Source organism: Chironomus tepperi, unplaced genomic scaffold (genome assembly GCF_022539635.2).
Source record: "Chironomus tepperi strain 1889 unplaced genomic scaffold, CSIRO-AGI_Ctep_v1 contig_87, whole genome shotgun sequence".
Lineage (NCBI taxonomy): Eukaryota > Metazoa > Arthropoda > Insecta > Diptera > Chironomidae > Chironomus > Chironomus tepperi.
Window position 1 is genome coordinate 889913 of NW_027226209.1, and position 23380 is coordinate 913292.

Here is a 23380-nt window from a genome sequence, read left to right on the forward strand (position 1 = left end):
TGATGAAAGGAGTTTAATTTTTTTGCAATAAAATCATTTGATCGTGCTCTATTTAGATAAATATTTTGATTGTTTATTGATTTAGTTTTGAATCAAAACTTTTGATTAAATGAATGGAAAAAATTTGGATTGAGCGAAAGCGGAAGAAACTGATTATTGAATAGGATAAGAATTAATTGATTGATTTGTTTTATAAAATGAAGGCTAAGTAATCAATTAATTCACTTCGTAATATGATAAAATTGAATTTAAATTAATCAGAGTTTGAGTGATATTACTTGAATTAGGAGTTGAGGAGAAATTTGAATTTCGAGTAACACATATTAAAACTTCTTAAACTATTTTGCTGGATATTTAGATCAATTATGATATTGCTGGCCAATTCTCAATATGAAATGAAATCATGTTCCTATTAATCAGGAACTTTTGGGCTGTTTTTGTGATATTTTATTTTCTCCATATGCATTCATTTAATCACTTAGTAGTAAGATCACCTTTTAAAATGTCCAGCAAATCTCATGCAGATAACACATTGATAGAAATTTGTTGAGGTCGGTTAAGGTAGACTTTTAATTTCTTTACTGGCAACGTTTTGTCTGATTCAACAGTTCTAAATGAATTATTGATCAAACTGCCAAATATTCTAATATTTCCGAGGACCTTCCATATCAGTATTGTCAGTATGGTATCTATCTGTATCCAATACTAGACATTTTCTACGTGTTGGCAAAAGAATTTCCATTGGTTTAAACGTTGTTTAGTTACTGTCCTCTCATAAGAAATCGATTGATGACAGCTCTGGTTTTTATGTCACTAAAATACAAAAAAATTTTAAACCTGAAATTTGCATAACTTGAAATCTGAAAATCCAAAATCCAAAGAAGTGAGAAAAATAACTAGAAAAATTGTTTTTATTATTATTAAATACTTTTATTCTCAAAAATGCTTCAAATGTACTCGATTACAATTGTTTGCATGTGTTTTTAACAAGAATACCATATTTCGATGATGTTGCATTTCCATCATTTATTTTTTTATTTTTTGTGTGTACGATCTTTTATGCTTAATATTTTTGACAGAAAAAAATCTTAGCTTTAATATTGAGTAATATGAATTTTTTTTAAATTTTAAGAATTTCAACTCTGAGTTAATTCGGTTGCTGTATCTCATAATCAATCGTTGATCTCTCATTAATTTGTTTCCAACCACCAAGTATAATAATTTACTACATTCATCAAATTTTCTATTTAACATAAATAATCAATTCTTATTTTCTGATATTAAATATTACTCAACAAGCATATTGTCTAAAATTTTTCTTTTTGATATGCACATTTTCTGATGCATTTTTTCATTTTTTTTTTGTTCATCATTATTCTTTTATTCGTCATTTCTGTTCGTATAAAAAATTGTGTGAATAATAATTATTATTAAATTATGATATAAAAATTACTGATCACTAACATTAACATTGCACATTAAAACCCCGATAATGAATTATATCATAAAAAATTAAATTGTTTCAACAAGTCAAGTTTGTTGTTTGTGTTAGAAGATGTCTAGTTTCATTATAGATTTTTATTTGGGGAAATGTATTTTTGTGAAAGATTTTTTTTTAGGTATTTTGAAGATATTAAATTAAAATGAAATGTTTTAAATCATATTTATTACAAAGAGAATCACATAAGGAGGAAGTAGATCAAAATAGATCAAATAATAGTCAACAGTGGATTGATTTGGGTTAGTTTTGGGAATTTTAAAGTATCTTGAGTATCTTATGTCATTGGGACGTAAAGTCTGATTTTTGTCCTTTTTATGACATAATATCAAATTTGCAACATAATTTGGTTCGAGTCAAGACTTCATGACTTCAAAGCTATCTTATGAATCCTTAATTAATGAAAATTGAGCTTATCTTGCGTTTAGTTTTGAAATTTTAGCTCAAGCTTCCCAAGCAACATACAACTCCCAAAAATCCCCCAAAAAATCCACTGCAATTTTCACAGAAAAAAATTTCACAATTAAAATAGTAATAAGGAGTTGGAAACAAATTACAAGTGTTGTAAGCAGTAGTCATATATAAGTATATATATACCCTTAATAATTCGATGATCTTAATCCATTAATTGTTTAATATTTGTATCTAGCATACAAAAATTTTCTATTTTTGAAGAAAAGCTGGGATTTTTTTTTTATTAAATTTTCATCTCAAACTCTCATCAATTCTGCTCATTTCCTTTTATCATCCACGCGTTCACGTGGTGTATGTAAATTAAATTAAGTGTATGTGTAAATTAACTATATCAAAAAAAATGCGATTAATGATTAATATTGCAGTCATATTTCGATATTTTGATTATCGATTTAATATTATTTTTTTATAATTATTATTACCATTATATTAATAATTAATATTAACGATAGAGCATGTCTAATGTGTAGAAAATAGGAATGTTTTAATGGAAGATGAAAGTTACGTAAGTATAGAAATTATCCTATAAATCCCTTTAATTTCTCTGTCTTTTTCTCTTTCTCTGTTTCTAATCACTTTGTTATTTTTGGAATGATGTTGGGGTAGAGGGTGGGGTCTTTTTTGATGGATATCTAGTCTACTTAGATGTTGTTTATAAACAACTTACAGCATCAAGACGTAAAAAGTTCTGATCACTATTTGATGGCCAATAACGGTTCATTCTTAAGTTCCTGGTCGGGATATAATGAATATCACCATCAAATCTAGTCCGAAAGGTACAAACGACACAAAAATGCCAGAAAATCTGACCACATGCCTGTGTGACTTAAACTCCAAGCCAGATTACGCCTTAAGTTAGAATCAAGTAGACCTGAAGCAGGATATTCGGCATTTATAAGCTGTGTGCTTTTCAGACAATCTATCATCAAATTTCTATAGAAATTATCAATATAGCCATCAAAATAGACATCATATCCATCAAAAAATCCACTTATTACATCAAGTCCCCCCATACCCATCCCCATCAATCCCCCAAAAATAACATTTATTTATTCATCTTATAGGATAAATTATAGCTGAGTTAATAAAAAATTTTTAATTTTCTAAATGATAAAAAAAAATTGGTTGAATCAGCCTTTTTGGAGAATAAAATAAAAAATTATTAATATTAATAATATATTTGAGAAAAAGCAATTTCTATACTATTAAATGCAAAAATCTCTCTTTCAGAGTCTCAAAAAATTATTATCATTTTTCCTCATGTTACATAAAGAAAATATTTTGTAGTATTCATTGCCGTAACATAATTATAATTAAAAGTATAAACACGAAAAGCGAAGAGAATTGTTCTTTTTTTTTGGAAGATCCTGATGAAATTTTTCATAAATTATAAGTGTATTTTGTAGAAGGAAGATGCTCAGTTTTGAACAGGCATTGGGAATGATCCGAGTAGGTTGTTAGCGAAGGTTGAATTTGTAAATTTAAAGTGACGCTTATCGTAAAATTTTAGCAGTGCTGGTGAGTAAGGATGCTTATCTTTAAGATGAATGTAATGAACTTCTGGTTCATTTGTTGTGTGTCCGCATTCTTCACAAACGTACATCTGAAATAATTTAGAGGATTTTATTAGTATTTTGATTATGTTTTGGGTTCGATTGGGGTTCTGGGGGGATACAGGTTGAGAAGTTTAACAGATTAAGCTCATCTGGGTCTGAATCTTCAATTTTGATCAAAGCGACCTTAAAAGTGTTGATTCCATACCCGAAATTGACTCAGGGTCCTTGATTGACAAAATTCTAGGTTGGATCCAAATTTCGTGAATTCTGACCATCCAAGCCAATTCTAAGCCAATCTTTCGACTCTTTGTGTCCATTAGAGAACATATGAGCTTAACCCTAACTCCAACCTTCCCTACCCAACCACAAAACATCCATAAAACCTTTTCTTACCTTCGTACGACGTTCCTTGTAGGCATATTGATGCTGAACACCATGAACTTTCAAGCAGTGAGATTCAAGCGAACATCTCTGTGTGAATGACTTTTCACATAAATTGCACTTATAGGGACGAACGCCGGTATGTGTTCTTGTATGTCGTTTCAAATCAAATGTATCATTAAATCCCTTTCCGCAGAATGTACACAAGTATCTTTTAATATCCGAGTGACATTTCATATGTCTATTTAATAATCGTTGTAATGTAAAATGCTTTGAGCAAATGCGACACATAAATTTTCCGTCTTCATCGGAAACTGGTGTTACTGAAGGTTGTTTCTTAATTGGTGGAGCTTCCTCCTCTCTTAAACGTCCGGGAATGTTTTCGATTGCCAATGGATTTTTAATACCATGACCACCGTTAACAAATTCCAATTGCACTTCGGCTGGCAGTCCCAACTAGAATTAAATATAATTTTATTAGTTAAATATGATGACAGGAATAATTCTTATAAAAAAATTGTAAGTAATTATTTTGTTCCTTAACACCAAGCAAATTAGCAAGTTAAAATTAAAAATCAAATTTGAAATTCGTTCGTTGAAATTACTAAGAATGAAAAATAACGGAAAAATAAAATTCAAAAAAATAATTTAAGTTAAAAGCTCAAAGAAGCTTATTTACTTAAAAGCTTCTTAAAGCTTAAAGTTTTGTTTTTGTGCAAATAAAGTTGAAAATGAAACAAGAAGACAGAATAAGATAGAGTAAGAATTGAAAGAAAAGTTCAAATTTGAAGATCAATGGAAACTTGCTTACCCGTTGACTTAGGACATTAACTTTAGTATCCGCAAGTAGCGGCGATTCCGGAACCGTTGATACCGTAAGCAAATTACTCAATTTTGCAGCAGCTGACAATCGACGATTATTCGACTTTAGCGATTTACTTACATTTTGGATTGTTGTGATTGCATTTGGTGGTGATGGAGTTCCGGATGATGATTGTAATGATTGCATATCACTACCACTCATATTATGATGATTCTGTTGTGGCGAGTGTGTTGGATCATAATGTGATGTACTAGGTGATGGAAGTGATAAATTGCTACTATGTGAATCAAGATCAAATCCATTATTTTGCACATGTTGCTGTTGTAGCATCGAACTATGAAGATTACCATTATGTTCTCTCGTCGTTTGATATGGTGGTGGAAGCTCATAAACAGATGATGTTGATGATGGTGGTGATGATTTATAAAATAATTGACGACTATTTTGGAATCCGTTATTACGTCCACCAATCAATTGATCTTGAAATGAGTCCAAATTATTATTATGATGATGATGATGATGATGATGATGATCGCCATTTGAATCGGGAGTAAGTGATGATGCTGATGATAATTCAAGTTCATTGCACTGATCGTCTTCAGTCGGTAATCTTTGTAAGAATTGTGATAAATCTACAGCATCAGTTAAGCTTTCCAGCAATGCATGATCATTTGGTGATGAGAATGTCAATGTTGCTGTTAATTGTAGTGGATCGACAGCATTCGATAAATCAACCATCATTGAGTCACTATATGCATCACCATAATTTTGCAATAAGTTACCATTCAATGACAATGTATCAATCTTTCCATCATAGTCCAAGTCAATCTCATCTTTAAGAATCATTCCATTTTGTAAGTATGCATTTTGAAGTACGGAGTATTGTTTTGTGTCGGCATCTTGTGGACTATTTGGATATCCATTTAAGTTTGTCAGATCGCCATTTCCATCAACACAATCCATTTGAGTGAGTGATGGATTAAGTAAATAATTATTGAATGAGTTTGCATTTAGTCCATTTTGTGCATTGTATGCATTAAGACCACCATTTGCACCGCCTTTTAAGCTCTCGTAGAATGGTGGCAATGAACCTGTTGGTGGACTATTTGGACCATAATTTGATCGATTATTATCGCGACCACCATTTCCGCCAGCACCACTTGCACCACCAGCAGCTCCGCTACCACATCCAGCAGATGCACCAGAAAAGTTAATTGAACCGCCAGATGAGCCATTTGAGGCAGCTCCACTTGATCCATTCGATTGTCCACCGCCATTATTTGATGACGATGATCTGCCATGTCCTGCAGCAGCATAAATAATTCCAGCCAATTGTCGTATCATTGGACTTCCTGGCGGTAATTTACGAATACGTTGAAGTAATGCTCGTTGGAAAATGACTCGCTTTGCTTCATGCATACGCTTCTCGCGTTCTTCCATCACATCAAATCTCTTAATCTTCTTGTCCTCTTCCTCTTCACTACCAATCAAATCTTTTCGCTTAATTGGTGAAACCAAGTCACGTTTTTTTGGTACATGATAATCGATTGGATGCTCTTGTTCAGGCATTACGAATGGTGACATTGTCTGATGTAATCGATGTTGATGATTTGATGCTGAATGTCGATGTCTCATAAGAATTGGAAGATGTGAATTGTGATTTGGTCGATCATCATTTTTATGATGTAAAATTGTCGGTGTTGTTGCTTTAATTGGTGGTGAAGGTGTTGTGGGATGTGGTGAGCTTGATGATGATGTTGATGGAACGCGTTGAATGACTGAACATCTCACCACTACTGGTTCTTGTGTTTCTTCTTTTTGTGGCTCCTCAGCCGTTTTCTGTATTGTTAAATTTATGAGATTAGGTTCTGGTAAAATTTGTGGCGGTTCCTTAATAATTCCCTCGCCATTATTTGATGTTGACAGGTCACTTGGACTACCGCATAATAATGTTGGAGGTGATGGTGGATACACTTTACGTTGTGCTTGTGTCAAAACAGATCTTTGTGATCCATATGGAATATCGATGCCGAGTAGTGATGACCTGAAGCGGCGTGGTGCCTGATCAATACTACATCTTGTTGTCTCACCAAATATGTCTTCTGTAAGGGCAAAGAATATGAAAATTTCATTAAAATTTCATTTCACCTACACTTTATAGCTTGCAATATATATTATTTACATCCATAAATATCTATAACAGTTTCGCATTACAATGACCATTAAAAAATATATTATGCAATTTTAAGTTTGAGCTCGAACTTGAAAAAATAAATTTAATGATATATTCGAGGAGCAATATTAAGTGCATATGCATCAACACATTCAAATATATAAAAAATATTTTTCGCTCTTTTTCTCTTCATTCTTATAGTCACTCGTATAGTCTTTAATTCAAAGCACATAAAAACCTGTTTTAATTTCATTCTTACATACATACACAATGATGACTTTATGTCCCGCTTTGAGTCCAACAACTCGATGCATGTGTGAGTTTTACGGGCTTCGGACAGTAAGCAAACAAAAAAAAAGGTATAATAACAATAAAAAAGAGATGTGAAAAAATGTGAAGAACAGCAAAAAAAAAACTCTATATATAGCTGTACAAATAGTAGAGAGACAAACTGTTGCTTTTCGTTCAAGAAAAATAATACTGTCTTGAAAGTATTAAGGCACACCACACATATGTGTGTGTTTGTGTTGATTATTCATACTCATGTATGGAGAATATATGTAAAAGTAGCAATAGCAATGTTATGAACATGACTGTGACCTAACGAAAATAAAAAAAAAAAAAACGTAACATTAACATTGAAATGGAACTGGAAAATTACATTTTTTTTATAATAATAAATAAAATATCTATATATGTAGTCATACACATGAGATAGCTATAAAGATTGTTACTGAGAAGTCATAGCATTTAGCATTTTTTGTTGTTGTTGTATAATCGCAATTTTAATTTGCGAGATCTGATTCTTAAAAAAAAATTACAGCTTTGTTAATTAGTCACTCACGTAATTTATATGAATCTTCAAATCGATTCCATTTGTTGTATTGTCATCTAACGGAATTCCTTAATTTTTGTTGAGATTCTCAATTTTCAGTTTAATTGATCTTGATTACGTCTAATGTTCCTTTTTAATTGTTATTCAACGGATGATTTTTAGGATGGGGAGGGGGGTAAGGGGTCATGTTCATGCTGAATTTACAGATTTTATTGCTCCTAAAAATTAGCTTCGGATTTCTCGAGGCCTCAATTATTTAACAGCAATTAAGTATGAATCTTCTCATTTACAAGCTTGCCGTGCGACTTATCTTTACGTACGGTACCACAAAGTATCCTAATGGACATCTTAAATAACAATTTTTAATTATATCGCTCCAATTAAATCTACAAAATGATTTTTCCTTAACATAAAAATACAAAAACCGCAATGATTGCAATCATAACGAGCTTAAAATGTACACATTTTAATCTATAAACATGATCACGATATTCACCTAGAATCAACAGTTGTTTAATCACATGATTTTATAGGAAGGACACAATTTCAATAGTCTATGTACTTTTAGTTTTTTTCTAGATCAGATTTGCGAGCTTTAATGATATATTTTAGAACGAAAATTTCCGAATGCCAATTAAGGCGCATTTTAGTTCCTTTCTAAAACGACAGACATAAACATTGTTATCAAGTTTTAAGACGCAATTAAAAATTGCCATAATCATAAAATCTCAAGAATTTGTAGAATTCAGGATTTTTTTTTGCTGTCGTAAAAAGTTAGCTTAACAGTTATTTTTAGAGAATTTATTTTGAAATTCAAATAGCTTTTTACGTGACTCCTTTGTCTGACTAAATATCATTTCTATAATGACTTGCTTGTTGGACTTCTTGTCTGGTTTAACTCGATTTGTTTTTTCGACAACACACTTTGATTTGAGTTTTTGATATTTTGATTGGAAACGACTCGAGTTCAATGAATAGATTCAAGGTTTTTTGAGTTCATTCAAAGAAGTCGATTTGAGGAATTTCAAGTAATTATGGAAGTGATTCAGTACGGACGATACATAATGTTTAATGCTCTTAAATTACTGCCACTGCCTTAATCCACATTTCATGATAGACATCAATTAAATATGCAAATTTTTAAAAATTCAAGCCCCTCATTATGCCCTTAAAAATCAATTCCGATAGAACAAGAACTCATAGTCATTTTGCCAAAGCGATTGAGCCAATGAGTCAGTAAGTCAAGGAGTAAATGATTCAGTCAATTAGTTCTTTAATGAACCAATAGACATTTAAGTGAATGAGCCAGTGAGTAAACGAATTAACGTCTTTTTATGACGTAGCTATTAAGTGCTTCGGTTTGGAACAGAAGTGAGTAATTATGAAGAACTATTTAATAGGTTTGATGGATTTAGCTTTGTAAACTTCTGTAAATTCGCTGGTAAATGATTTTATGACATTAGATTAGGGGTGGGCAATCTCATTTGTGACACGACACACCTTAATTCTAGAAATTTTGATTATTCAGGTCTATATGCGGCTACATGCATGGTGGTGCTAGATGAAACCAATTTTTAAGGACGATTGATTACCTTAGTGACACAAAGTATGCAAATGCAGTCCATATGGTGCCAATATAGACCTCTTTTGTCATTCAAGTTAAAGCCACAACCAGGGTGACCCCCCAAAGTCAACCAGTCAGTCAAACTGATCATCAGATCAAATCAATTACATCAAAACTACGCAAAAAAACTAACATATGAGTAATTGAAGGTGCGGCAATATAATTAAAATTACTTAAATTATATTCCCCTATGATACAAAGTTATAACATGTATGAACTCACAGTTCGTGATTCGTTAGTTAATTATGTTATGATATACATAACTAATATTTGTTAGCTCCAATTATATCTGCCATATTCGCATGCGAATCCATCAATTTCTGACTTCTAAATTCTAAAACGAATACCAAAGATGATGGAAGTACAAAAAAAATCTGCAAATCGCCTTGACATTGAAAAATCCTTTACGTCTAACGTATGGAATGGTTCATTAACATCTATCGCAAACAAAACACGTTCTATTTGTGAATCAGTATTTGAAGGTCATAGAGTTCTTTGGCTATATCCAGTTCGATAAAAAAAAAAATAACGTACATAAAACTGAAAGAAATAGCGTTCAACAAATTTTTTTTTGTTTTATTTTATGCAAATGATACACCAACCAAAAAAAGAAAACAAAATCGTCAGTGCTATCATCATAAAAGCTGCTAATTTATTCAATCGCAATTTCCATAGCATTTAAAAAAAAGCCGAACGATCGCGAGCACATTGTCACCTTTTTGAAAGTTTTTTTTTTGTATTTCCATTCAGCTGTTGTTTGCATTGAGCAAACATGTTTCACATGTTCGTTGAATGATAACGGTGATTTTGGGATGTTTTCGCATTAGAGGTTAAGGGCATCATTTCTGTTCCATCAAGGTCATGCGTTGTTTATCATCGATATACAACTCATTTAATACGCAAAATGAAATAGCATATGATTCATACATCCGACAAATGTCGACCTATTTTCTACATTTCCATATAATTGTTTTGCTAATTTACTTTTTTAAATAGACATTCGTGAGGCTCAAAAAGGGCCCCTTGTCATAAAACAGTCAATCAATCGGAAATTCCAAAAACGTGCTTTGTAATTGAGTAGAGGTAAAAATTCAGTTCCATTTTTAGAAAGTGAATTATTGACGCATTGCAGTTAATTTTTTCACATATATACAATAAAGTCCTTCGTTGTCATTACGCTTCCCCGTTGAGAATGAGTGGAGAAAAATGAATTTTTTTTCTCACCCATATTGTCGCGATAGAGTTGAGGCTAGTACATTTTTTTGTGCTACATCATTCACACGTTGATGTGAATTGATTACACAAATTTATGCAATATCGACGAGTGAGTTTGTGTAAACATCATTTTTTTTTAATATTCTTGCTCTGTTATTTATGTCACTTTATGGGTGTAGATTTGTTGGGTGACCATATAGAGGTTGCATTGAGTGTTTTCTCCAAATGGGAGGAATTTTGAGCGCATTAATTGCGATTTTTGAATCAAAATTGATTTAAATGTGAGAATTGTCAATACTTTTATGTAGGGTACGTTCAAGTCCGCTAAGTTGCAGACAAGTAACCAAAAACTGTAGACTTGGGCATCTAAATTGCAAGAAATAGGGCCTGTGATTCTAAATATGACAACTTAGGCGACAAATAACAAAAATGGCAACAATGGCCCACATTGTCACCTTAGTCATCCGTCCCCTGCGTAGCCTAATCTCCTACTCCTTCGACTGACCACAACTCCGTCTAAACAGTACTATACACCCTATTCACCCCAAAAAACTGCAATCTTGACTTATATTACGAAAGAAAAGGAAAAAAGAGCAATCTAGTGTCAATAGACACAGAAACCTATCATCGTCGTCGTCATCATGTGTTAATGTGATGAAATAAAGTAAAAAAAAATCTACACACAAAAGCTGCTTAATTAAACATTCAATGGAGACAATTTCTTTTTTAAACTCCTCTATATCTCTTTCGTATTTTTGTTGTTTCCATATTAACACAAGTTTATATATTTTTTTTTGTTGCAAAATTCCCGGTCACACTTAACGGTTCTTTCGGTATTTTATGAATGGACTCACTCTCCTCTGGAATGAGGTGTGCGCACTATTGGTGAATTAGAAAGCCTCAAATAAAGGCACACAATGCACAAACACTTGTATGTAGATTTAAGAATGCAATTAGGAAGGTGCATTGAATTGTATTTTTATGAGATATTAATGACATGAAAATATTTTACATGCATGTTTAAATACAAAAGACCTGAACGATCTAAAAATAAGTATAGGAAATGAACCTGTCTTTATTCACATGTCTTCTTATCTCTCAAACTTCTCTTTCACATTAATTCTAATGTCTTTGTTTTATTTCTCAATACACATAAATGCACAAGCATGTTGAAGACGAAACGCAAAAGTAAAGAAGGGAATTGAAGCACCTGTTGTTATTGTCACAAAGAATATGAATATTATGTTGAAAAAATATGCAAAATTCATTTTTATGTTTTCTAATTTACAGTTTAAAACACGTCGCATTTTTATTGACATGAGGGTTAATTCTGATATGTATTAAGTTGTGACTAAATAAATTGATACAGCTGTAACCACTTGATTGGTTTAAGTCTTTAATTATAGGGAATAATTAGAAGTCAGGTGGTGTGGAAACAAGTCTTATTTTGTGTACAATTAGAGAGAATCTTCCGTTAGGAAATAAGCTAAAGAGGATTAATTAACTTTTTGATATTTTGTAGTTGATAATTTTAAGTGTTCTGGAAAGATTGATTTCATAAGATTTTACAATTAATTGGGAGATGTTAAGAGTGATTTTTATCTATTTAAAGATTCTGTTATTAACGGATTCTGTAATTTTGAATTGTTATGCAATCTTTTGTTCTGCATCCTTCTTGTTAAAATTTATTTTTCATTTTAATGAGCTGCAATTAATTAGTTTTGGAACGGTTTCTTTCAATAAAGTTTGTAATGATGGTTGGATTTATCTAATTGGAATTAAGATTTATATCTCATGTGCACGTGACTTGTGTTGGAAATTAAATTTTGAAGTTTTTGCTTCAATTTATTGCAATTTGATTGTGAATTTTGAAGATTTTTGAAGATTTGCATCAATTTTTGCTTCATTTAGATTGATTTAATGACAATTTTTGCATCAGTTTCTTGATTATTTTGAATTTTTGCATCATTTTTGCACGAAATCTTCAAATTTTGCATCAAATTACATCCAAATTCGCATCAGTTATACAAAATTCAAATATTATTCAACCGTAAGCTTTAAAACAATCAATTTTTGACAGGAACAGTTGAATATAAATGACTGAAAAACAAAAGTTCATCCATAATAATTTCCTTTTTTTCAGTAAATTCACTAAACTAATTAACATAACGAGATATATAATAGAATTAAAAATTTTCTATTTTTCCACCCGTTTGCCGGAATTTCGCTTGAAACTCAACATTAGAACAGCAAATAAAGAGAGATAATAAATATTTTATAACGAAGAGTACGTCCGGTTAACTTAAAATATCGTTCTTATGCTAATTTACTACCATTACATAGAATTTTGCAATCATTATATTGTCTCTCCACTTCACGCGACTTTATTTAAATTGTTTCGGTATTCATACTAAAATTGAATTAATTAACAACTCAAACTAAAAAAATCTAAGCGTACATGGATGTCCAAAAAAATATATTTTTAAAATTCTTTTCAAGTGATGAATAATTTCATGAAAAATGCGTTGCCATTGTTATTGCTCATAAAATATAAAAAATTCATACATTAGCCATTCATGAGAGTCAGTACAACACCAATACAATTGATGACACCCAAAAACAAATAAAATTTTACCATCAAAAATAAAGTAGCAATGGTCAGTTGAAGCTTTCGATTATATAACAGTATTTGTAGTGAATGAATACCTCATCACACTATGTGTTGTTGTTGTATTATTTACATATGTACACCACATGAGTTCACATTTATAATATATGTGTTACATATGAAAATATATACACACGCTCAATTGTAATTCTTCTCTTCTTTTCTCTTCACTTATTTTTTATTATTCAGTATTTTTTTTTGCGACCCATTATGGCGGTTGAATTGTTGTGTGGTATGGTATCAGTATGATTATATTATTTTCAAATTGATGTTATGTCCATTATTCAAAGTGTTTGCGAATTAGTTCTTCAATTGTCCACATTCGTATATACTTTTAGAAATAGAAAAAAAAGCAGCACCACAGCAATAGATACACGAATGAGAGAGAGACGAAGAAGAAAAAAAAAGACTCAAGACCGATAGCAAGTTGGCAAGTTGAATGAACTCAAAACGAGCCATTTTGCTTTTTTTTCCTCTTCCATCTCACAGCGTCTTTTCAGCTATTATATAGTCTTTTTTTTGTCTATTCTCAAGAAGTAACGATTTTTATTTTAACTTCTTCTTCTTCTTCCTCCTCAACTCTTTTATGTTTCTCTCTTCTATCCATTTTTATATTCTTTCAAAATTCAAGCTTGTTGTGTATCGAATGTAATTTTCTAAAGAGATTTAAAGCGATTTTTGAAGCTTAGAGAATGAAGAACAATTCTTTTCAATTGTTGCCTTTTTGTATGCTTCTTGCGGTGGGAATCGCGGTTTCTACCAGTATACACAGCACAAAAATAGACATCATGTATTAATATTAAAATCCCTCAGCTCTATAAAATAACATTTTTAATACTAATGTAAATTTTGGTTTAGAAGTTTGTTGGATGTGCGTGTAGGGTGGATTCTAACGCATTTTTTGAGTGGTTTAATTGGTAAATCTTGAAATGATTGAGACAGGTGAAGCATTGAATTTTGAATTCATGGAAGTATTCGATCGCCACTCAACCTGAAACATCATCTCATTATACCGAGAAATTAGAAAAAATCTAGGTCATAACTAATGACTCATTAGATAAAAACTTGAAGCTTTGGATTTATTCTTGTTTATTTTACTTTCTTGGGAGGGGTAGCATGAGTGTGCGATGAATAGAGTCGGTTTAAGGAGGTTCTTGAGGTATGAGATTGGGAATTGTCCAAAATCTGAAGAAAAGCTTGAATTATTGTGAAGCTTGAAGACAGAGGGACTCAAAAGTTCAAAAGTGGAGGCACCTCCATATTGGAATCCTGTCTTCATTGCTCGAAAACAGCTAGAACTTCTCAAAATCCAAATGAAACCCAAGCTCAAATTTATTGAGAATCTTATAATATTCTGAAGTTTAAGTCACATACTAAGTCATGTCTCAGTGCCTCTACCAACATACATACCAAGAAATGTCATTAAATAAAGATTCTCAGTCAAATCTACCACGCTTCTAACTCCAAACCACACATTTCCTACCCAGCAGAGCATCAAATCAAAATGTACATGCAAGCACTCTGTTACTGTACAAAGCAGCACGGAAAATATAAAATTTTTTATTCTCAGTCTCAGAATTTTTTACTTCAATTGAATATAAATTACCCTCTGTTCTTGACTTTAATTCTATCCATATATTCTCTTTAGTTTTTGCCTTCAACTATCAAACAGTATACATATGCACAACAACTACTTTGTCTTACATAAGACATGACAAATAATAATATCCAGCATAATATTCTTGTGCTACTATTTCAATATATGTACGTACGTGTCTTCAAGGTGATTCTTATTTGATTGCAAAGAATAAACACAAATGTAAATTGATTCTAAAGTCATTTAACATTAAAATCATTCTATTATGTGTATGAAATTAATAGCTGACATAGAGGCTTCATCCAGGAATGAAGAAGAGACTTTTTAATTACTCTCATCTACCTTTTGATGCTCATTCGACTTGTGAAAATTCTCATAATAATAGCAATATTTTTTCATTCTTTTATGAATGGGAAAACAATAGAGAAAAGAACTTGACTAATCGTGAAATCTTATCTCTTTTTAAAGCTTTTTATAATTTTACATAAAAGAATCATTTTTTAATGTGTTGTTCTTATGTGCAATTATATGTATATATTGTGAATAGTGAAGGAGAAAAAATTAAATGCTGGGTTGGAGATTTGCAAAAAATAATTATGGAGGTAATGTTGAGGTGTTTAGTGGTTATGGGTTGGGACAATGTGCGTAAAGTCGAGTTGAAATTGAAGATTATGAACATAATTTTTGGAATTTTTAAAATTGAATTTTAAATACTAAAAATTCCAATTTTTCGAAATTTTTGGTCAGATTTTCAACCTTAAACTTCAAGCCTATGCTCAATGTGCATCTTACGTGAGAAGATGCTTTAGATAATATTCTCATATTGTGATATTGTGCACGTTTTTAAATATTTAAATAAAACTCATTCATAAATTACACTAATAAGGAATTCATAATGAATATTTAGCAATTTTTTTCTTCTTCTATATTCTATAAATTAAAATAAACCAATTCATTAAATTTGTTTATCAATTTATCTTTAAAGATCTAAGGTTAAGTTATATTCTTAGAATATAAATGTAGTATATCCGATAGAAAATGTCAAAATTTCCTTTATTTTTTGGCTTTAAGAATATTCTAATACAAATAGAACGGGATCCAATAATTGCATCATTGGTTGACATTATCGAAAACCTTACATATTCATTCATCACGTCGCACTATTTATCAGAAACCTGCTGAATTAGTCCACATTATTATTAATTCTCATTTATTAATCCTGAATAATGGGTATACGGTGTGTTAAACGTGCTATTTTAACAGCTAGTTTATGGAACTAGTTTCGTTAAATCTTCTTAGAACTTTGCCGATTTTTCGGGATTTCCAGAATTTTTTAAAACTAAAGAATCTGTTTAAAATTCATTTCCAACTTCTAAATAATCATTAAACAATAACTCATCGTCAAAAGTCAATCATAAATCCACAATCAATCATAAAATCCTTGTTCGCATAAATTAAGCCCTTTACATAACCCTCAACATCATAACCATAACCATAACCATCGCCAATCTCTTTGCCGTTCTTCACGACAACCATTAAGCCAACACTCGAACAATGATACTCAACTTTCAAGGGAAAATAATAAAAAAATTCCATAAAACAATTAATAACATACATCAGATGCATTTATGCATCGAGCAGACACAATAAATGTTCAATTCGCCGCATTTTTTTAAAGGTCTGTTAGCCTTGGTCTTGGCACGAATGTAAATCTCATACATGTATAGAGGCGCGATGTAAACAACTGTTAAGTAAGTAATGAATGTGCAATATAATGGGCAATTTATTTGTTGCCAGCCAATCAGTCAACCAGTCAGCATGTGTGCTATTGAACATAACCAAATAGAAATGTGTATCAATTTATTAATATCAATATTAAACATATTCAAAACGGTTTTCGATAATTCTGTATAATAATAATTTTTTTTGCACATGTATAAGCATGCTTTTAGGTCAGGGGCGACTAGGTACACAAAAGACACGAATGTGCGACAGACAATCTTGACAGAAAAAAATAATAAATTAATTCACTGCATTAAGAATGAACGATCTGAATAATAAGAAAAAAACATGGAATAAAAAGAAAATAATGTGGAATAAAGTAACCGATAATTTCGTCTTACTTCCATTGTTATCCTAGGTTCATAAAATTGCACTCGCGTGACTTTGTTATGCTATCGAATGTCTACAACATTAAGTTGAATATAATATTGAATGGAAAGGATGTTGAAAATCGACATTAAAAATAAAGTTGCATTCATAAGATTACACTTCCCATCATTATGAAATAGCCGCGATCTTAACATGCTCATGCACATGAGTTTCTCGCTATGTCTTGCTGTGGTGAAATAGCATTGAGACGGATTGTGAATTGTGAATAATAATTGGTTCAGTTTGTTGTAAATTGAGAGATTTTGAGGGACTAGAATGTGTCTTTGGGACAGCATCTTGTTAGCTTGGTATCAAGTCAACATCAGATCCAGCTTTGCACTGATCTAACGCCGGATGCTTTGCATTTGCCGATTTCTTATCATTTGCGATTTTTGGGTTAGTTTTTGAATTTTCTGGGACGTTTTATGACAGCTATTAGGACACATAATCAAAAACATGAAAAAGCATGTTCATGACTTAACAAATGCTTACACAAAACATTCCAAAAAAATCACTCACATCAAAGTATTTCCCAGAAAATTCCACAACATAACCAACAGCCGAAAACCAAATTCCCTCAATTCTAATTACTACAGCCTTTAATAAAACCGAAAGAGTAGTCAAGTTCCATTGTTCGTTCTGCACTTGATTTGTCAACCTGTTAACCAAATTACAAAGTACCCGAAAAAATTATTAGAAAACTTGTTCACTGTGTCACATGTATTGTCCCCTTACAAAATAGAACCAAGAAGTTACAACAAAAAAAATTCATATTTATTAATTCAGAACGGGAAACAGGTAAAATGAAGAAATAATATTTTGGAAAGAAATGAACAATGATCATGGAACCGTGAAACATTCCCTTGCCTACCTATATTCTCCCTATTACAATTCTATACACAATTCAACATGTGTTTTATACATCTACAGACATAAAATATAAAAAAGTGTAAAATCAGAGTTCCTATGAGAAGGAAGCATGCAAGCATATGTTTCATTTATGATATAAAAGCACCTCGATGCGTGAGAGGCAAGAAAATATAAAAAAAATCCCTTTTTTGATTCCTTCATCAAGAATATAGAAAAAAAAATCTTTTTTATTTGAATATAAAGAATATCGCAAAGGAAGGATCGTGGGAGAATGACGATGGTGAAAAAATATTTATTATTTGTTCTATTTCCCCTATTCCCTTATAGATCATCATTTTTAGAACTCAGGTAACAAATTTATCATCTATTGTATTCGCAGGTGAATGTTTGGCAAGTCTTTTACTTTCCATTCAACAAGATTCTCGTTTTTTGCCGTTCCTTTATGTTCTTTTGAGGACCGTTTGTCTCGGTCAGTAAGAATATAATCGCTTCTCATTTATTCTCTCTTGTGTATATGCTTGAAGCAAGATTGCGCAAATTAAATTCCTTCACTTTTTTTTTGTGCTTGTCGAAAACCAAAAAAAAACGTTTTTTTTTGGAGATGAAAAGGAGATGAGAAAAAATTGAGTTCATGCAAATTTTACTTCTAAAATGTTTTTGTGCTGCGTGTTCGATTTGAGTACGAAAAGAAATAATAAAAAAAAATGGAACGAGCGTTTGAATGTTATGCACATATTGATTGCGATTCCGTCGAATAAGTTGTGACATAAATTTAAATTTTTTTGTTATTCACTCACCAGAATCATTTCTCCTCAAGTCGTTGGCTGTATGTGGATTTTCGTCGTTAATCCGTTTCTTTGAAACAAGTGAGAGAGGCTCTTTGCTCTGCTGTTGTGCATTATTGTCATCAATATTAAGTTCAGAATTTTTTGATTGAATTAAATTTTGTGATTCTTGTAAGCGAAGTTGCTGCTGATGCAGACGATCCTTGATCAAAAATATTTTCGGCATTTTTTATGATTTTATTTTTTTATTCCATAAATAACAATTTTTCCTTATTTTTTCAACTTTTTTTTATTTTTGTGTGTTATTCACTTGAGCACTTGAATTATTACACAATCTCTTCTTTCTATGCCTTATAAAATTTTTTCATTTCTTTCATTTTTTTATTCTTAAACTCTGCTTTTTCTAGAATTTTTCAATATTTTTTTTCACTTAATATTTCACTTATAGTCAGTCCTTATATGATTTAGAAATTTATTTTTTATTCTTAATTCAAAAAACTTTTCTTTTCCTTGAAAAATGTTCTTAAAAATTAGCAAGCGAACTCAGAAAATGCGACTTAACTCGATAAAAGCAGAAACTCAACTGAACGAAAAAATTTTTTTCCGATTCTTCGTGTTGCTATTCGTTGTGTAAATGTGTTGGTGCGTTGTGTTCACCTGAAAATTGTGAATGATCGGTGATGATTTTTAGGTAGAATTTTTATGCTGAATCTCTTTTAATTCTTATCAATTTGTGTATTTTATGTATGAAAATTGCATTTTTGACCTGCCAAAAAATTCACTAATTATTGATCCCACCCACAAAATTCATGCGGATACTGTGAAGATCTTTTTTACACAACAACGAAAGACGAAAGAAAATTATACCTCGAAACATCATGGATGGAAGAAAAAATTCTTTACAGCACAATGTGGAATTAAAAACTCTTTTTTTTTTCATTAAACTTTCGTCAATAAATCAATATCAATTTGATGCGATCGATGAAATTAAAAAAATTTGAGTGATGTGAAATTTTGCATTTTATGAGGGCTGGATGAATTGTGCTCCTTAATGGCAATGAAAATGAGATGTAATTAATTTACTGAGTTTCATGAGGAGATCAGATTACTATAAGGTTAGAGTTTCTGGAGAAATGGGAAAGAAATTTTAAGATTTCTGTAATTTTTGCTGTGAATTATTTCAGTAAGGAAGCTATAGAGCGTCATATTTCAGGACATTTTAGAGGATTTTAAAAAATATTTTATTTGTTGAATAGAACAAGAATTAGAATTGAAAAGTGTACGAAATACGATTTTTTTCGCAGCTATGAATATGTTGAGGCATGAATTAGAACTCTTTATTTTCAAGAATCTATTCGATCGATTTAATTTGCAGGAACTTCTAAGAATCTGACACGAATATCCAAAATAAATAAAATTGAATATTCCTTAGTGGTCCTTACCTGCCAAATCGTGAATCGACGAAGGTCTAGCTATTAACTACATCATATTATATTAAGCTGTTCATTTGGGTTATTGAAATGTTACTAATTTTCATGCATAACATAAGAAAGAACCGAAATCCCTTACATAATAGACCATGACATTAACCTTCATGCTAATACAGACTTTTGCAAACATAACCGAATAGCATAAATTTGTTAATCAGTTAGAAATCCGTCCTTAAGACTTAAGACTCAGATTTGTTGCCGGACTCGAGTAATATGCCAGAGGCATGCCGGTTTTGTGCCGAATATTGAATTGATCAACTCACTTGTGCTATCCGAGTGAATTTTGTTAGAAAATTATCATTAAAATGACATGAATCCAAAAAATTGCATGAATTCTAACCAAACCTCCAAATATCCTGAACTGACCATGAGGATGAACGCACATTGCATCATGATAACATTACAGTCCATGAAAGAATCACGACATGATGAAGAAGCATTATGAACAATTTACAGAAATTCACGGACATCTACAGTACTTATTGTCTCTTAGAGTATCATCCAATATTCATTACATCCTTACATAACCCTCAATTCAATTGTTACTTACATACATGTCCAAAAGAAGCCAAAGAAGAGAGAAAAAAGACTCAAGACACTGCAGCCTATCTCAACTAATTGCAATAATTTGCTTACACAAGCAAAAATGAAATAATGATAATAATAATAAATAGTGCTCATAGGATCTCAGATCTTAAATAATACATTTTTCTTTCCATGAAAGTACAAAAAAAGCGAAGAAGTTGTCGAGCAACAAAAAAAAAAGGAGAGGAATATAAATAATAAACCTTGAACGCAATTTCGCTCGTAGGATTCAACAGCAACAAGAGAGGAGAAAAAAGAACAGTAAGATGAAAGAATTAAGGTAAGAAAGAGACGTTATACGTATTTTATACAATATGTATATCTGTTAACCTTGAAACAGTGAATTAAAGTGAAAAAGGGATAAAACGGCCTAAGAAAAGCGAATTTGAAAGTAACAGAAAATAAGAGCAAGAAGAAGATGAACGGAGTGTGGAGATAACGAATAAGATTCATAGCCACTCTACACAAAAATAAAATATAAAGAATACGGTCGGTCAAATGGGGAAGAGAAAGAATATACATAAAGTTTACATAGAGATGAAGGAGAATGCGAAAGCACTAAATACTTATAATAAGAAATGGGAAAGAAAGAATTGAGGGAAGACGGCATGAAACTGGATTGTTTATTGAAATAAATAAACCTGATTCCAGGCTCTCGTTGAAACTCGTTTTCATCATTATTGTTCCACTGCACCATTCGGAATGGAATGTCAAAAGATATAATACCGAAAAAAAAATATACACAACTTAAAGATTCCGTTTATTTTTTTTTTACCCATTCTTTAAACTGCACTTTCTGCATCAAATAAAATATATATATAAAATGATGATGCGTCTTGAGGCTAAATAAATTGCAACATGCATCTCCTCTCCTTATTTATTTTTATTTTGTATTTTTTGATGCTGTTGTTTTATTCTGTTTCTTTTATTATATTATAAGAAGACATAAATAAAAAAAAGGAAAAAAGATAAAAATGTGTAAAGGAATCATAAAAGCAAGCAAGCAAGAAGGCTACTTTTGCACACAGACCTGAGACATAACATTTCATAACTAATTTACATAAAAATTGCTTGCATGCTGCAAAACTTTTTTCTGCCTGATCGGCATTTGCACTGTCGTTTCGTTCATAAAAATGTTATGGCAAAAAAAAGGATTTTTTAAGCATGCTGAGCAACGCCCAAGAAGAAAAGGATTTTATTACTGTTATGACAACAGTCATAAAGTGACTGTAAATGTTTTTTTTGTCATCTTCAAAGAGAAATGTTACGTAATTAGACAATACATAAATTGTTTACAGAAAGGATATCTGTAAGCGACAATCCGCCCACAAAAAATTTGCATTGCTGACGACTCAAAGGGTTTTTAGCAAGCTATGCTCAAATTTTACGTAATATTTTATTGTCAAAGGATTCATCGCTTATTCATTACTTTATTGAGGGTTTCTTGCATATTCATGCATTGAAGTTTTTCCTTTTTGTTCAGCCTTTTGCATAAATATTATTTCGGGTCCGTAATTACGAGATGCTCGAACGTTGTGACAAACTTGAGTGAAATATGTAAATTTTCAAGTTGATTGCTTATATCAAGTTGAATTCAAGGCTTTTTTGTTGTAAATTTTCCAAACAGTGACTAAAGTGATTCATGTGAAGGTTTTTGTGAATTTTTATGAGTAGGCAAATTGACACATTTTTTGAATGAATTATGATATGGATGGGATATTAAGTTGATGATTTAGTTGAACATATTTTTTGGTAAAATCAATTATTGAATGGATCGTGACGGTTAATAATTGAGCAGGTGAGGTGTGCAGCCCTGACTCACAGCACTTAATCATGAGCCCCAAAAGACACGTGGCGACCAAAAACGTCTAAATGTGACTCGTTGCCAGAGTAACGCCGTAATCTGGACATTTTTTCCGACTTTTTCACGTAGTTTGGTTTTTGGGATTCTTTTTCATTCCGCTTTAAGTCCGCCAAATCTACACCGTAGGTTGACTCAGAGTATACCAATGCAATGTTCCAAGCCACAAATTATGTGTCCCGAATACACAAACCGACCTTTTCCAGCACAGTATATTGTTTTGCAAACCAGCTAAGCCTTAGAAGTGAATTTACTTGCAACAGTCTAATTTTCATAGAAACAGCATTGCTTAGATGAGTGTCAATGACTGTATTATATCAAAAATTCACCATAATCATAGTTAAAAAGAAGATGCTAAAGACTAAAGACTCTAGATCTGAAATTTAAAAAAAAATCAAAAGTCATCCTAGAAAAGAACAACCATTAAATCAACCAAAAGTTCATATGTCCAGCAATAACTCAAGTCACTAATTCCGAACGAATTAAATAACACAAAAAAATCAAGCAGGATGTTCAAAGATCAAAGAGTTCGATCACCTAAAATTAAGACTTTTGAGTCTTAAAATGCCAAGTTCTAATCATATTAATCCTAAATATAATTAGAATCCAATAAGATGCCTCAAAAAAAGAAGCCCCAAAACTAATAATAGATAATTAAGTGTTGAAAAAATCCATCAATTGTTCCTCAAACAAGTTTGAAATATCCATGAAAAATGAATTTTTGAGACTGTTCATTCCCATCCTGAGAACACTTAAATTAATTTACTTAGTTTCTGTGCGGAACGCAAACTTCC

The 23380-nt window shown here is 31.3% G+C and overlaps 1 protein-coding gene across 2 annotated transcripts; it reads right to left on the reverse strand.

The window, feature by feature from the left end:
• Positions 1 to 3008: 3008 nt before the first annotated feature.
• Positions 3009 to 19208, reverse strand: LOC139086680 (transcriptional regulator ovo-like). 2 transcript variants are annotated; one of them, XM_070635257.1, is made up of 4 exons: positions 18663 to 19208; positions 4721 to 6834; positions 3922 to 4365; positions 3009 to 3575 (listed from the first exon to the last, which is right to left on the reverse strand). In XM_070635257.1, exons 1-4 carry the CDS (start codon positions 18874 to 18876, stop codon positions 3390 to 3392), a joined length of 2958 nt encoding a protein of 985 aa, XP_070491358.1. In that variant the 5' UTR covers positions 18877 to 19208; the 3' UTR covers positions 3009 to 3389. The 2 variants fall into 2 exon arrangements, with proteins under 2 accessions (XP_070491358.1, XP_070491360.1); XM_070635259.1 differs by having other exon boundaries at positions 4853 to 6834; positions 18663 to 19207.
• Between the last annotated feature and the right edge of the window lie 4172 nt (positions 19209 to 23380).